The following is a 16,317-nucleotide window of genomic DNA, read 5'->3' on the forward strand; positions in this document are numbered from 1 at the left end:
GAGCACTGGGTGTGGTGCAAAAATAATGAATACCGTTACGCTGAAAATAAATAAAAAATAAATTTAAAAAAAGGAATCTAAATTTCTGACAAGAAAAAATGGTCAACTGAATTATGATATATATGTTTAAGTGGAATATTATGAAGCCATCAAGAAGGACAATTATCAATACAAATAGCTTAATAAAAAATGCTTATAACTGCTGAATGAGGTATAAAAAAGTATTTGAACACTGACGCTGATTATAATGGGAAAAGGTTAAGAGTGATGGCTGTATGGGTCTTCTCACTCTCCTGCTTTCTGTTTTCCAAATAATCCACCACATAGATCTGTTTCTTTTGTAAATAGTTTAAATTCCTCCCATGAAGAAGAAAACAGTAAAATTCAATTAATAATTAGAGCAATCTAAACTACACAGAAGGGAACACACCTAACAGACTACATCACGGAAAATAAAATGAGCATAAAGTTGGTATGTACAAGGCCTTCTACAATGCCCAATCCACGCAGAGAAGTGAAAGCCCCAAGCAGTAAACGCGTATTTACCGAAGGCGCTCTGGCTGTCTCCAGACACAGCCGCATCACTAGTGCCGCCGGCAGGGGCGTCAGTGAACAGATTCATGGACGACTGGTCCTCCACCTCCATCAGATTCTCATCAGGATCGTCCTCCATGGATTCTACTTCTCCCAAGTCTAGGGGCTTTCTGATCAAGGACGCCTTCAAAGAAGGAAAAGAAAGATGTTCAATTGGCTTCTTTCAAAAGTATGACGTAGTTAAAATTCATCTATTCAAACAATTCAGATTCAGGTGTATGAACACTGCAGTATTTCTATTAAGTGCCCAACAATGAAAAACGGATAAACTGTAATATGTCTATAATAATACTATACAAACTTTTAAGATAATTTTTTAAAGTTTTATGTAAGAGAGAGAAAGGGAGAAGGACAGAGTACGCTCGAGCAGGGGAGAGGCAGGGAGAGGATGCCCCAGCAGACTCCCTGCCGGGCGTGCCAGGAACGTGCAATCATAACCTGAGTCAAAACCAAGAGTTGGCTGCTTAACCAACTGAGCCACCTAGGAGCTCCCAAATAATTTCCTATATTAAGGATTTTAATTCCCCAAATTAATGAGCATATGGGGAGAAGAATAAATTGGTATGACTATTTTGGAGGAAAGTGACAATATCCATCAAAAAGTAAAATTCAGGGCGCCTGGGTGGCTCAGTGGGTTAAGCCGCTGCCTTCGGCTCAGGTCATGATCTCAGGGTCCTGGGATCGAGTCCCGCATCGGGCTCTCTGCTCAGCAGGGAGCCTGTTTCCTCCTCTCTCTCTCTCTGCCTGCCTCTCTGCCTACTTGTGATCTCTCTCTGTCAAATAAATAAATAAAATCTTTAAAAAAAAAAAGTAAAATTCACATTCCTTTTGAACAAAAAATTCCACTGCTAGAATTTATTCTATACCCCTCATATGCACAAATACAAATCGACAAAAGTACTAGAATCTTTACTACAAAAACTCTAACAATAACAGAAAAATAGAAACCACTTCCAATCTTAAGGTCAGATAGGCTAAAAATACAAATATACTATTCCCAATAATGAAATACAAAGCTACTATTAAAAAAAGGTAAAGACAATGGTAGCATACAGCAACATGGAAAAATGACCAAGATTTATTATTAAGTGAAAAGAACCAAGTTACAGAATATTTTTTTAATTTAACATATATTTTAAGTATCTACTGCATGTGCCAGGCACTGTTCCATACAAAAAAGTACGTGTAGCTTAAATCTATTTGTATAGGAAAAAAAAAATACCATGATAAAATTATGTTGCTTATCTGGTAAAATTGTTTTTATTTTTATTTTTATTTTTATCAGAAGAGCACAAGAGAGTGTACAAGCTGGGGTGCAGGGGGTGCTGGGGAGGAGCAGAGAGAGAGAGACAATCTTAAGCAGGTGCCACACGGAGAACAGAGCCCGACACTAGGTTCCATCTCACAATGCTGACATCATGAACTGAGCTGGAACCAAGAGTCAGATGCTCAATGATTAAGCCACCCAGGGGTCCCTTTTGTTTTTATTTTTAAGGACAGATGATTATTTTGAATTTTGCTACCGTGTTAGACAGAAGTAAGTATGAGCCTGGATGATTAGTTTCTAATCGTTCAACCTATTTTCATTACTGAGAAATTAAAAGCTGAGCGGTATGCAATGCACCGACCTTAAGAAGCAAACAGTATGTTCCTCCCTAAAGCCAAGTTAACTTTAATTTCCATATTTTAAAAAATATACAAGATGCCACATTTTGTGAGATGCATCCCTACTGAAGAGAGGTACCTATGAAAAAAATCTCAGAATCAAGGAAATAGGGTGGTAAAACAAACATACTCACCAAACTTCTACAGATATCTGCAATATCATTCATGAGCTTTGATGTCAACAATCGTAGGAAAAATCTAGATGCAATTTTATTTGGACTGGGCTGTAATTAAGACAAAAAAAACAAAGCAAACAAAACAATAGAAAGTTATCTTTGACAGATAATATTTTCTCTAACTTAAATGAAATATAGATTTTTTTTTTTTACACTGGAAATTCTCTATCTTTAAGAAGCATAAATAAACAGGTTACTATTAGGGTCAACACATAAACTGCATTAACAACACTAACCTCTTTTTTTAAAGTAATAACTATAGTCCATTAAATTGTGTATAAGCATTAAAGTAAAATACCAACTATTGACCTTAAACATTAAGTAATAATGTAAGTTAGAGTTCATTCTTCCATGTCTCTCCTTTCCCATTCACAAAACAAAAAAAACAAAAAAATACACACACAGAAAAATACCTTTTTTTTTTTTAGTTTAAGAAAAAAAAAGAAAAACACATTACAAAATCAAAAGTATATGCTGGTAATACCATTATACAGCCATGCAGTTATCATCAGCTTCCAAAAATGTTTTTTCCAACGATTTACCAACATTCTGGGCTGGTTCAGCTACACCTGAGGCTTGTTCTCAATCAAAATGAAGATTCCACAGAGTAGCACTTTCTACTGAGTGTTACAGAAGACTGTCCGGGCAGAAGAGAGGAATGGCTTCATGGTGCTTGCTAGCCCAGTCATAGTGGTATGCACATCACACAGCCAGCAGTCAACAAGTTTTTATGAAATGAATAATAATGTGGGCAATAAAAGAATCGCCCATGTAGTTGTGCCTAAAAGCGGTAAAATAACCTCCGAAACCTTCTGAAATGCTGAACTTATTCCATGAGAAACTCAGATGACCTGTGCTTCTTTTTTCCTTCAGTTGCTACTTCTATTTAGCACTCACCCTAACTTTCAATCAGTGTATAAACCCAAATCCCAGTTACACCACCAACCAACCCACCAGGTACTACCTCCCAGACTGACCAGTCACATAAGCACATCGTACCTTGGTACAGTTGCACAAGCAACCAGTACAGAGAGTCATCACATTCCTCAGGGAAGCAACCCTAGCTTCCTCGTAGGTCTTATTTTTTAACAGAGTGATACTTTCTCCTGCACACTGCATTAGAGACTATTAAGAAAAGAAGGAAAAACCCAAACTCCAGTTAAAATTACAGTTTTGTGACTGCTTTTCAAAGTTTTACTTAAGAAGTAAAATTAAGTGTTTCTAGAAGTTGTATTTGGTTGGGACGCCTAGGCACCTGAGCCTGCTAATTGTCTGCCTTCAGCTCAGTTCATGATCGAGGTCCTGAGATTGAGTCCTGCATCAGGCTCCTTGCTTAGGACTAAGCAGGCTTACTCCTCAGCCTGCTTCCCCCTCTGCTCCTCCCCTTCCCCCATTCTTTCTTTCTGTCTCTCTGACAAATAAATAAAATCTTAAAAAAAAAAAAAAAGGGTTATATTTGGTTATATAATGTAATTAAAAATCATGGTAGCAATTTTTTTAAATTATCTTACACCCAGTTATCCTTACCAATCATACCACTGACTGAAGAGTACACAAAGATGAAAGTTTCACACTTAGAACCTACCTATATAAAACTCAACAAGGATTGTTTAAAACGATCACGGGGGAAAAAATTTTTTTTGACATTTTATTTATTTATTTATTTGAGAGTGAGAGAGAGAGCATAAGCAGGGAGAGGGATAGAGGAAGAGGGAGAAGCAGACTCCCTGCTGAGCAAGGAGCCCAACTTGCGAGTTGATTCCAAAACCTGGAAATCAAGACCTAAGCCAAAGGCAGATGCCCAACCGACTGAGCCACCCAGGCATCCCACAGGAAAAACTTTTTTAAAAATGCCCATAAAAATCAGTATTTTTGTTAATAAGATTAAATTTAATGTGTATGATTTCAATTATTCTATTCATAGTTGGCTTATAGTAACTGCAAGTGTTAAGGACAGTACCGTTTCTCTCAGGTGGCATAAATAAAAAAGAGTTAACCTATATAAAAATTTTCTTTTTCCAAGCAAGTATACCAGTTCTCCCAGGAATATATTCCTTCAAATTTATCCAAAACTTGACTAGAATAAATTTTCATACCTTGGCTTTCTGGAACAGTTCTGATCTATATGCTTCCTCTTCAGCTACTACTCCCACGTAACAGTAGCATCCAAGAACACCCACCAGAAGACTCGAACACCTGATAAGCGTTTCTGCATTTGCATTCTTATAGTAAAACAAAAAATAAAAAAATACTCATTTCATAAATAATTGAGTAGTGCACGGTTATCATTTGTAAGAAAAAATTTATGTACCTATTAAGAAACAAGTTTAGCTAATGGAGTGAATAGTGGCATGATTCTGATTATCTCTACGAACAAAGAGACCCCTGCAGAGTGGTAACTAGGATTCTCAGGAAAAAGAGAAGTACTTCTTAATGGCCAGGTTAAGTATCTGTCTCCTCCTAAAGTGGCACAGAGGACCACACACATAGACCCTTAACATTTGTTAAGAAAGGAAAGAAGAAAAAAATGGTAGACAGATAAAAGTCAGTAACTCTTAGAACATGGGCAGAAATCAGATTCACATAAAGATATATTCAAATGACATTCTGAACTCTTCTGCAGGATAAGAACCTTGACTTATTCAGCTTTTTAGACTCCAGAAACCAGCACAAATTTTTCCAAGTAGATACCACATAGCCAATTTTATAAAATTATTTACAAATTTCTAACAGCTATACAGAAAAGATGTTCAGACTGCTTTGTTCCTATCCAGTAGGAAATGGCATTTTAGGGGAAAACACAGAAGACTGTGTTACAAAATGGTTACAACTGTGATGTGGGAGAATGCCGGTAACTAAGGATAAGGCATTCTGTCTCTTCTCCGGTTCTCTGGGTCATCATCTTTGACTACTGAATTCACTCCACTGAGTAACTTGCAGATTTTATTTTAGTCAACAAATATTTAATCATTTACCATATTATAAGGCTTTGTGGAAGACACAAAGATTAATAAAAATATATATGCCCCTCAACGAGTTTGAGACATTTGAGACATTTGTGTGTAAAACATACAAATAACCACAGTACAAGGAAGCTGTTAAGTCTCACTTTAAAAAGAAATAAGTACTATGAAATTAAGTACTATGAAAATTAAAAGATCAATTACCATGGCTTAGATTATCTAAGAATGGTTTTAGCAGGATTTTGACACATGGATGAATTGAACAGACAGAAATAAGCAGATTTTAAAAAAAAGAAGAAATAAGCAGAAAGACATTAACTTCATGTCAAAAGAGAGTTTTGGCAAGAGAACAGCACACACAAAGAGAATTTGTGATCTTAAGAAGGCAAAGGAAATGATTTATGAGAAATTACTAGTTCCTCTAGAGGAACCTGCCAGTTCCTCTATTACATTTTATTACCCACTTCTTCAAGTGTTACCCAAATCTATCAGAGCAGTTTAAATGATGTCCTTTCCTGTCATTCTAACACCTCCCTCCTCTGTATGTAGATGTTCTTTCTCATCATCGCCTCCCTATGCTCAAAACCATTATTACTCTCCACTAACGTACACAAGGAATCCTATTCATTCAATGTCTACTAGAATTCCCGGTACCAAAGAAATACAAATTATTCTTCTTGGGTTTTCCTTCTTTCACGCTCAGTTTTCCCTATTCGTACACATTTGTATACATTGTCACTTTGTTTTTTTAATCAAACCTCTCGTCATCCTTAGGGCCCTTCCCGCCCATTTCTCCTCCTAACCGTCCACCAAAGTTGAGCCAAAGACAGGCCTTAGTTCTTCGGAAGGTCTCACCTCAGGCGAGTAGTTATTTAAAAGCTGTTCTGATAATCCCAGGAGATAGCGATCCAGTGACTCCTTGAGGTTTTGGTGGACAGAAAAGCCTACGGTGGCCTGGTGCTTTTCTACAGCACATTCTTTCACAATGGTTAAAAAATCCATCTTGTCAAAAGTTGTTTGGAGAAACAATTCTTCAACTTCTGAGAATGAAGGCTCTTCTTGAACTTTTTGGTGTTGTTCACTTCAAAAAAGTAAGATCTTAAATTTATTACTGAATGACCAACTGCTTCACCTCCATACAGCACCAATATGTTACAAACGAACATGTTAATTTTGTGCCTCTGTTATTCACACACTGCTTATACAGAGTTCATGGATTATCCTTTTAAATGCTTCTCTTCCTGGAATTGATACCTACCTGCACCAAATTTCATTATGCGGTAGCAAATTTTATTAATAGATGGATGAAAATATACAGGTCACAATCTCCAGGCAAATTCATCAAGTATTAAGAAAGAAAACATTAATAATACCAAGCATAAACACTAAGATAAACATTATCTGAAAATATTTTCCTTTTTGCCTGTTGATTTCTCCGAAATGAAGGAGTTTTTCATCCTCTCCCCTCTCCAGGGAGATTAGGAATCTTCATGCCAGTGAGTCATTTTCAACCACAACGATAAACACAAGCCTCTTGAATCAATCAACTAAAATGAGATCTTTAGATTTATTTTTACTTTTCCTATCCTCCATTAACCATTAGTTTTAGAGTTAACAGATTTTACTGGACATACAAAAATGGATCACATCTTTAAAGAATTCATTGCTAAACTTCCATCACCATCATACCTTCCAATGGCAAATGTCACAAGCTCTGCTACAGAGAATGAAAAGACCGTCAACTGGATCAAAAATCACAGCTACAGGTTATTGTCACTGAATTAAAAAAAAGCTTTTCCCTAATAGGCTAATAGTTATGATGTTTTTTAAAACTGATCAACTTAGGGGCGGCTCAGTTAAGTGTCTGCTTTCAGCTCAGGTCATGATCCCAGGGTCCTGGGCTCAAGCCCTACATCAGGCTCCCTGCTCAGCAGGAAGCCTACTTCTCCCTCTCCCACTCCCCCTGCTTGTGTTCCCTCTCTCATTCTCTCTGTCAAATAAATAAATAAAACCTTTAAGAAAATAAAAAATAAATTGATCAACTTATTTCCCAATTTTTGAGATGTAGCTACTGCTCTGCTGAAATTATTACCTTTGTAATTAAAGCCGTAACTTAAAACAACACAGAACTCTATTAGGTAACATACCATTCTGGCACTCTTTGGAGAAAATTCATTGCAGCTTTACAGTTTTTCACAGTGAGACTCACAAGAATTTTCTCTACTGCAAAATGAGGAAAATTACTACAAAGAAAAAAAAAAATCTTCACTTAGAAGACCAAAAGCCATGTAAAGCATTCTTCAAACCTACACATCATGTCTGGCTGTAATCCTGACCTCTAAAACCTGGATCCAAAATTAAAATTTCTTTCACCTGTACTGAATTATTTAACATCTAAAACAAGAATTAAGAAGCAGACACTTTATGTCACTACTACTTTCAATACTTTCTGGCAGCAGGCTTGTCCAATTTTTAAAAATCATTTCTAAAATAAGTAAGTTAGAAATTAAAGCAAAAGCACTAGGATCCGGGGCGCCTGGCTGGCTCAGTGGTTGAGCATCTGCCTTCGGCTCGGGTCGTGACCCCAGGGTCCTGAGATCAAGCTCTGCATCGGGCCCCCTGCTCAGAGGGAAGCCTGCTTCTCACTCTCTTACTCCCCCTCTTGTATTCCCTCTCTCACTGTCACACTGCCGAATAAATAAATAAATAAATAAACAATCTTTAAAAAAAAAAAAGAAAGAAAGAAAGAAAAGAAAAGCACTAGGATCCAAAGGTCTGTCCTATGTCCTTCAGTCCCGCCTACCAGCTGTGGAAAGGTTACAAAGACCAGCTGCTCCCCCCTCCTGGTGTTTAAGCCTCATTCTGTTTGTCTCCAGAGTCCTCCCCCCATTAACTGAACACCTGTCACCGAGAATATACTCTCATCATGATTCCAGGATACGTCTGCATCAGAGATATGTTCAAACAAAACCAGTCACAGAAAATCACAAGGAACACAGAAGTGCTCAAAGAATTGGAATTCCTATTATCCAGGCACATCCCCCTTACTCTCACCGTCTCAGCAGAGATAAGAACAAAGTAAAAGAACAGAAACGAGATCCGAGCAGAGACGCAGAACGGCGTGAAAACAAAGGTCCTGTTAGCATCTGGGGTGAGCTCTGAGAAAGAACAAGCCACCTCCATTCAGAAAATGGCGAGTACGTAGGACACAAAGAGCGGCCGCACGCTAATGAGCTCGTTACCTGTGAAGAACCGGTGGCAGCTCTGTCCTGTCTTCCAAGTCATCCTCTAACTGATAGAGTAAGAGCCATCTCATTATCAGTTCCTTTAAAGAACAACTTCTATTTACTTCACATATACTCTGCTCCACTCCCGTTTTTACAGTTTCTGGAACCCCACAGATGGCCATCGCCAGAGTCAGGCAGCAGACTGCAGGACTACAACAAAGCAAAGGACGGCTACTGTTAAAAATCAGCTCTTTTCTTTTCCCAATCCTAGAAGGTCTTTATATTCTCTAACACAGCCGCTGTGAGTCGACGATTTGCCATAGGTGGCATCATGAGAATAACCAAAAGTAGACTGTGAAGTAGAGTGTGAAGAAGACTGACAACGTGTTTGACACCCTTGAGGGACAGAGCGGGAGAGTCAAGAAGGGGAGAGAATCACTGCAGGAGGAGACTCGTCCATGTTATTCCGGCAGGAAAACCAGCAATGCATCCATTTTAAGCGTTACCAGTTCACTTCCAACTTTAAGCGTTACCAGCTTCCTCAAGGACAACTTGAATCTCCAGGGCATCCAAAGTCTCTCCGTGAGTAAAACTTTCAGCCTGAGGCTTCCGCTCTTTTGCGTGAGTTTTCAAGATATGCTTCCTGACTTCCTACGAGTCCCTTAGAAGGATTCGAACATCTTGTTCTATAGCAGATTGAGTTTCTGGATTCAGTGTCCCTGTGTCACTGCAGGTCCTAACTCCAAGCTCTGAACTCATTCCAAATTTGTTAACCATCCTCTTTGCTAAAAAATAAGCTCTTTTAGGTAGAAAGATCTTGTCTACCGTATTTACCATCGAGCTGCTACTAACGCTTAAGATGATGCCCAACACATCTAAGTGCAGAGGGAATGTCTACTGACTGAATGAACACAAAAAATTGTGAGAAGTCTGATTACATTTGAGAAGAACTATCTCTTATTATAACTGTCTGTTGCACTACTAAAAAAAATTTATGGATATTGAATAGTATGTACTTAATATGCAATTAAAGATAAAAGAAATTTAAACACCTAATTCTTTAAAATTGGTCTTAATGAACTCTCTACACTTGAAACTACATTTACATTTATTTACTTATTAAAAACTCCTTGGACAAACAACAAAAACATCTCAAATCAAATATATCATATTGCTAACTCAAGTTACAAACTTTAAAACTGGAAGGAGAAAAGTATTTATGTCTATACATACATCTCTTACAAATACATAGTCAACTTACTGTGACGGTCTGCAGGCTGACCCAGTAAATAACTTCCAGAATTCTCTATCAACCTCAATTAAACTGCCTTGAATTATAGCTCCAAGTAAACCAAAGTTTTCAGCTTGTATCTGCTCAGAACTTATACCACGAAAGGTAAGAGACCAAATTTTAATCCAGAATTTCAACAAATCTGACTTCTGCGAGCCTTCCAGGTTTGATTTCTTGCCTTGACACAATGCAACTTCCGTAAGGCATCGTAACACATATGGTGTGCGCTCCCCGTGTCGATGTTGAGGTAGAAGCTGGTACAGTATCATCAGTAATGGTGACAGCTCATAGTTAGGTAAACTTGAAGGATATTTTGATATTAATTGGGTTGTAATCTGTAACCTAGATAAAATAAGAGGATAATTGAAATTAAAATTATTCAATTCCATGAACAAACTAAACGAAAACAAACATATGGACACAGCACTCTTAATAATATCCTAGAGTATCGCCATCATTATTTTCCATACTGCTCTCAAAATACACTGGCTTTGAACATTTCTTCGTCCCTGCTTCCTAGAGTGTCAGGAAGAATGATAATTCTCTGGCTAAGCAGGTGAGTTGTCTTACGTCCCTTATATAAAAACTTTGAGGAATAACGAACTTAGGGGCACGTGGCTGGCTAGGTTGGTAGAGCATGTGACTCCTGATCTCAGAATCATGAGTTCAAGCCCCATACTGGGCATGGAGCCTACTTAAAAACAAGACTAAAGTAAATTAGATTTTTCTACTTGAAGTTGTCATTTCCATCCTTGCTCTTCAGCCACCAGTAAGATTGCTCCAAATCAAGAAAACAGACAAAAAACCAAACAACTGCTTTTCCTAGACATTCAGTTAATTCAGTAAATATCTGCTATGAGTTTTCTAGAATGTGAACTACTCCCGAAGAGGAGCTTTCCCTTATTCATCCGTGAATGCCTACCTAATGCTTGGCACACAGCACGTATTCAGTAACTAACCCCGGACTAAGTGGAAAAATTGGAAGACTCTGAAACAGGGATCCCTCCACCACGTAAAAGAAACACGAACTTAGGGCACCGGGGTGGCTCAGTGGGTCAAGCCGCTGCCTTCGGCTCAGGTCATGATCTCAGGGTCCTGGGATTGAGCCCCACATCGGGCTCTCTGCTCAGCAGGGAGCCTGCTTCCTCCTCTCTCTCTCTCTCTCTGCCTGCCTCTCTGCCTACTGTGATCTCTGTCAAATAAATAAATAAAACCTTAAAAAAAAAAAAAAAGAAACATGAACTTACGCAACAAGTATCTAAATCAAGATGCTTCCCCCTCACGACTCAGTTTATTTAAATATGACATCACCACGGTAAAAATCAAGGCATAGATCACACGAGTTTGACTGTCATCTACAAACTTCGGACTGTCCCTGGACAAGCTGCTTAGCCTTTCCCTGTTTTGTTTTCCTTTTGGTAAACCAAACAGGCTGAGCTGGACATTTTCTAAAGATTCCTACCAGACCTAATATTGTGTGATATCATAGAACTCCACAATTCATTTAATCATTTGAATAACTGTGTATGCTATACACAGTAAATTCTTTAAAAAGGCAACCTTTTACTATGGCACAAGGTCCAAATTATTCTGTGACCTCTGAATGCCATCTTCAATTTCTTCATGCTAAAATCTCTGTGTGGAGACACACAGCTCAGCGCATTCCACGCCTGCTGGGCAGCCGTCCTCCCGTCTTCCCTGCGAAGGCGAGCTGCTTCGGTGAGGCGGCCCTCAGGCCCAGGCTCCAGCACGAGCCTCTGTGGTTGATCACCAGAGGTCCTGGCAAGCACCTTCCCCTTCACCAGGGACTGGTTTCAACTGGACAATGGACCTAGTTATGGCCAGGCCGTTCTACTGCAGGGCTTATGAGAAAAGCTAAATGAGACTAAAATGACACTGGAAGAGAAAACAGTAACATTTTACCAAGGCACAAGATCAAAATCACTCTGTGACTTCTGAAGATGATCTTTTATTACTTCCCAGCCTAATTCTATTTTCTTCTTTTTGCAAGGCGCACTGTAATCATTACATTCTCTTTGGGTGGTAGTATAAGACTGAGAAATCTCCAGAGATCTAGTATCTTCATTAAAAATCTGTAAGATAACAAAAAGAAAATCTTTTTTCTTTATATACAGATTCTGTTTTCTAATACTTTGAAGGAAAAAAATTCCTCCTCAAATGAAGTCACAGGGAAGTCACAGAGCAAGAGTAATAAGTTAAAGAAATACATACACGTAACACAGTAACACATATTTTGCGTGATTGTAGTAGCTCTCTCGAAAACAGATATTACCAAGTAAGTTATTAGTTCTATTGCCCAGAAACATTTGTACCAAGACATCTAAAAGTAAAGCAAAAATCTGTTTTCAATGGGATTAAATTTAAAATTTCTTTTGATTTTTAAAAAAAAAAAAAAGGATTTGGGGATGCCTGGGTGGCTCAGTCCATTAAGCATCTGCCTTCGGGTAAGGTCATGATCCCAGGGTCCTGGGACGGAGTCCTGCATCAGGATCTTTGCTCAGTGAGGAGTCTGCTTCTCCCTCTGCCCCCTGCTCCCCCTGCTATGTGCGCACCTGCTCTCTCTCTCTCGGACAAATAAGTAAAATCTTAAATTTAAAAAAGCATGAAAAAAAAGTTCATCACTAGTTTTCATTACGTTCTTATGTGCAAAATAATTATTCAATCAGAACAGCAATTCCAAATTCGGAGTTTTGAAAGGAATAGTTACATATACAAAGTAATTTTACAAGGCTTTTTATCAGAACACACATTTTAAAAACCCAGTAAAAGGGAAACTAATAGAAAACTTCAAAATGTGACAAGACCTACTGTACCTGGTGACAAATATCTGCCATTAACTCAATCAAGTTTTCCTTGACAGCAGCATTACGAGAGCCTGAAGAATACTTCCCTCTGCTTCCTATATGATTTATCTCGTTAATTAGCAGATCATATAAGTTATATAGGATACTTCTCCATTTACTTGATTCATAAGCACCTGGAATTCAAAAAATTAAAAATACAGTTTACGTCTACACTCCATTTGCACTACCAACTCCCACAGAACCATTCAGCTGTTAAGGTGGAAACTGGTCCAGCCATCCATTCTGTACTCGGGCCTCTTCAGACAATATCCTGGCAGGCCCGACTTTGTACCACTGTCTGGCTCACACTCAGCTATTTGTTGTAAAATTCTTCTATACTCTGATCTAACTTTCTCTATTCAGCTCCATCAAAATCCCAATCAAAACCTAATTTCTTCTCTCCCCTGAGACAAATACAATATGTCCCATCATTTGTATGAGGAGGAAGTTCTCTGTTTATCATTAAGAGAAAAACATTCTTAGTTCCTTTAGTGTACAAATGACATGTTGCCCAGACTTCTCCTCATTCTAGTTGTCTGTACCTAAACACACTCCAGTACCCTGTCCCTCTTGAAATGGCGACTCTACGAAATCTGGTGGACAGGATACGCCCACTGTGATCGGACCAGTGTAGGTAACAAAGGAGCTATTACTTCCCACACAAACCATAACATCTATTAGTATAGCCTAAAACCACATGAGTGTTTCTGGCAGACTTCATCATCCTACCAACTTCCAATTCATCCTAAATACACAGTGAACCAAAACCCTAAACACAGTGTCATCTCCTGGATAAGTCTCATCTTTATCCTGTGTGAAAGAGGAAACCCTAAGAAAATCCACCATTCTTTGACTTAACAGTGGTTTCATGGGCTACAAATACATCTAACTTCACATTGGTAAAGAGCCCATTAAACATAGACAGTGACTTTGGGGGAAAAAAAAAATTGGCTCTCACAGTTTTCCACCATTTTAGCTATTTCTCAATGGAGTTTGATTTCCTAACAAGGGCCTTACACTGGCCATGATGAATCTGTCCAAAGGCTAGTGCAGGCACAAAGGTAAACAGAGTAAGAGCCTGAGGGAACCCACGCAGTTCCAGTTCGACCCAATAAAATTCCTGTCACTGAGTGAAGCTACACCATCTAAGATTTTTTAAAGATTATTTTTAATTGAGGTATAACTGACATACAACATTAATTTTGGAGGTACAACATAATTATTTGGTATCTGTACACACTGCGAAATGACCACAATGCCTTACATAGTTAATATACCGTACGTAGTTACAAAAAAAGTTTTTTCTTTGTGATGAGTACTTTTAAGATCTACTCTCTCAACCACTTTCAAATATGCACTATCTGTTATCAAGCAACACTCTCTTGGTGAGAGACAGATGGAATGGTATCAAAGGAGGAGAAGTCACTCATTTCTGGTTTCCCAGAAAAAAACCATTTCTGGTTTTCCAGAAAAAATGGCGGCCTGGATTGAGTGTGAGGTTTAAGGCAGTATGGACACATCTTCCTGAGGAATTGATTAGTCTCGCTGTTCGCAGTCCACATTTATCTCTTTTACCTTCTAATAAGAGCAGTATGCAGACACACAAGACCCTGTCTTCTCCAAACTCACTCATACTCCAGTCTGGGTCATCCCTTCCGGCACCTAATTATTGCCACGTCAACAGCTGCCAAAGGATCAGCATCTCCCATTTGTCTGTGTTCCTCACAATACTTACAAAGGTACTAAACACATGGTAAGGCAGGGCAGGATTTGTTACCACAGCTTCAAATTCTTAAAAAAAAAAGTGTGAGAAGCACCTTCAAGACTAATAACATTAACCAAGTACAACAATCCAGAGGAAGGTCATAACCTCCTACGAAATAGAAAATTTAATACTTAAGCCTCTGTGTTTTAATGAAGAAGCAAATTCAAAACAGCAAAAACTTTTATACCTTTTTCTTGAGTTTTCGCTCCCTTTGGATGATGCACATATATTTGCAGTTGAAATAATTCAATAATTACTTCTTTTAAGGAATCATTAAGTCTATGTTGAGTCCAAATATAAAGCAAGGTAGGAAGAATTTCATCTCCTAATTGACACACTCGTATTCGAAAGTTAGCAGCCAGTGTCTTGAGGAAGATAACAAATGCTGCTAAGATGTGATTCAGACCTGCAGAGCTCTTTTCCTGTCTGTCACAGAAAATAAACAGACTCAGCTTGGTGTAACAGGGCAGAAAAATGAAAACTGAAGGCAGTTATGAAGTTGCATGCTGGAAAAAAAAAAAAAAATCTCATCTTCAAGTAACAGTAGCCTTAGTTCCAGAATGACTCAGAAACAAAAAAAATCTGAGCAACAGAACAAACAAAACAGCTCTTCTCTGGTGCTGAGGCATCCTCCCTACTCGCTCCCTGCTGCTGAAACACTGCAAAAGGAGAGGAAACGGATTTCTAACACCACCATTTATACAACGCTTCACAGGACGGACTGGATAATGTCACACAAATGTCAGATACTGACACTCCCAAAGTCTGTTCCCATTTTATTTTTTCTTAGTACATCTATTTTCAAAAATGGAGGAAATGAAACTACTTAAAAGGACATTTGGCTTTTCCTGTCCCTAGATAAGCAATACTGGTCTTCCACTTATGAACGCGGTTTTCATGTTCCGTCTGCCTTTGGATATTCAGGAAGCGTACAGCTGACACTTTCTTTGGGAATCCACTAATTCTACTATAATGAGCCAGCTTTGTTTTGTTTTTTCAGTTGGTAACATTTTTAGTTACTGGAGCGAACACATGGTCTTACAGGAAAATCAAACGGGTTTTCAATACAAAGCAAAACAAAAAGAGATTAGATTACCTTGCATGTTGAATAGCTTTGGAAAAGAAATCCAAAAATTTGGAATTTAATCCATCAGTTTGCGAACAGCATCCTCTGGTCACAGCATGAATTATTCTAGCCACTAAAACTCTATTAATGTCTTGTGCAGGTTTAAGGTACAGACTGAAGTACACAGAGAACAATTCTTAAAAAAAAAAAATAAAATTATTAAAAAGGAACTATCAAAGCGTTTATCTTAAAAGTCTTTATTTAATTTAAATTTCAATATTCCAGGCCAGCTGGGTGGCTCAGTCAGTTAAGCATCCAACTCTTGGCTTCAGCTGAGGTCATGATCTTGGGGTCCTGGGTTCGCACACAGCGGGGAGTCTGCTTGAGGTTCTCTCCCTCCTCCTGCCTCCTCTGCCCCACCTGCTCGCTAAGTAAATAAATCTTTTTAAATAAATAAATTTCAGTAATCCCATCTAGAGAAAAAGATTTAAAATCATACTAATTTACATTTATTTTCTATTTTTATTTTTTAAGACTTTATTTGTCAGAGAGGGAAAGAGAGAGAGCACAAGCAGGCTGAGAGGCAGGCAGAGGCAGAGAAGCAGGCTCCCCACTGAGCAAGGAGCCCGATGGAGGACTCGATTCCAGGACCCTGGGGTCATGACCTGAGCTGAAGGCAGCCGCTTAACCGACTGGGCCACCCAGG

The 16,317-nt window shown here is 38.5% G+C and overlaps 1 protein-coding gene across 2 annotated transcripts in view; it reads right to left on the reverse strand.

Annotated features, from left to right (window-relative positions):
* ATM (ATM serine/threonine kinase) overlaps window positions 1–16,317 on the reverse strand; it is a 123,467-nt gene that overhangs the window by 85,488 nt on the left and 21,662 nt on the right. For both annotated transcript variants that reach the window (XM_059418019.1, XM_059418010.1), the window contains exons 8-19: window positions 15,642–15,807; window positions 14,733–14,971; window positions 12,751–12,914; window positions 11,840–12,009; window positions 9,887–10,258; window positions 8,641–8,835; window positions 7,546–7,641; window positions 6,254–6,479; window positions 4,532–4,657; window positions 3,435–3,560; window positions 2,394–2,483; window positions 547–718 (exon numbers count right to left, since the gene is read on the reverse strand). In XM_059418019.1, coding sequence (XP_059274002.1) covers window positions 547–718; window positions 2,394–2,483; window positions 3,435–3,560; window positions 4,532–4,657; window positions 6,254–6,479; window positions 7,546–7,641; window positions 8,641–8,835; window positions 9,887–10,258; window positions 11,840–12,009; window positions 12,751–12,914; window positions 14,733–14,971; window positions 15,642–15,807 — 2,142 coding nt within the window. The remainder of the gene's footprint in view (window positions 1–546; window positions 719–2,393; window positions 2,484–3,434; window positions 3,561–4,531; window positions 4,658–6,253; window positions 6,480–7,545; window positions 7,642–8,640; window positions 8,836–9,886; window positions 10,259–11,839; window positions 12,010–12,750; window positions 12,915–14,732; window positions 14,972–15,641; window positions 15,808–16,317) is intronic.

Source organism: Mustela nigripes, chromosome 1 (genome assembly GCF_022355385.1).
Source record: "Mustela nigripes isolate SB6536 chromosome 1, MUSNIG.SB6536, whole genome shotgun sequence".
In the NCBI taxonomy this organism is placed as follows: Eukaryota; Metazoa; Chordata; class Mammalia; order Carnivora; family Mustelidae; genus Mustela; species Mustela nigripes.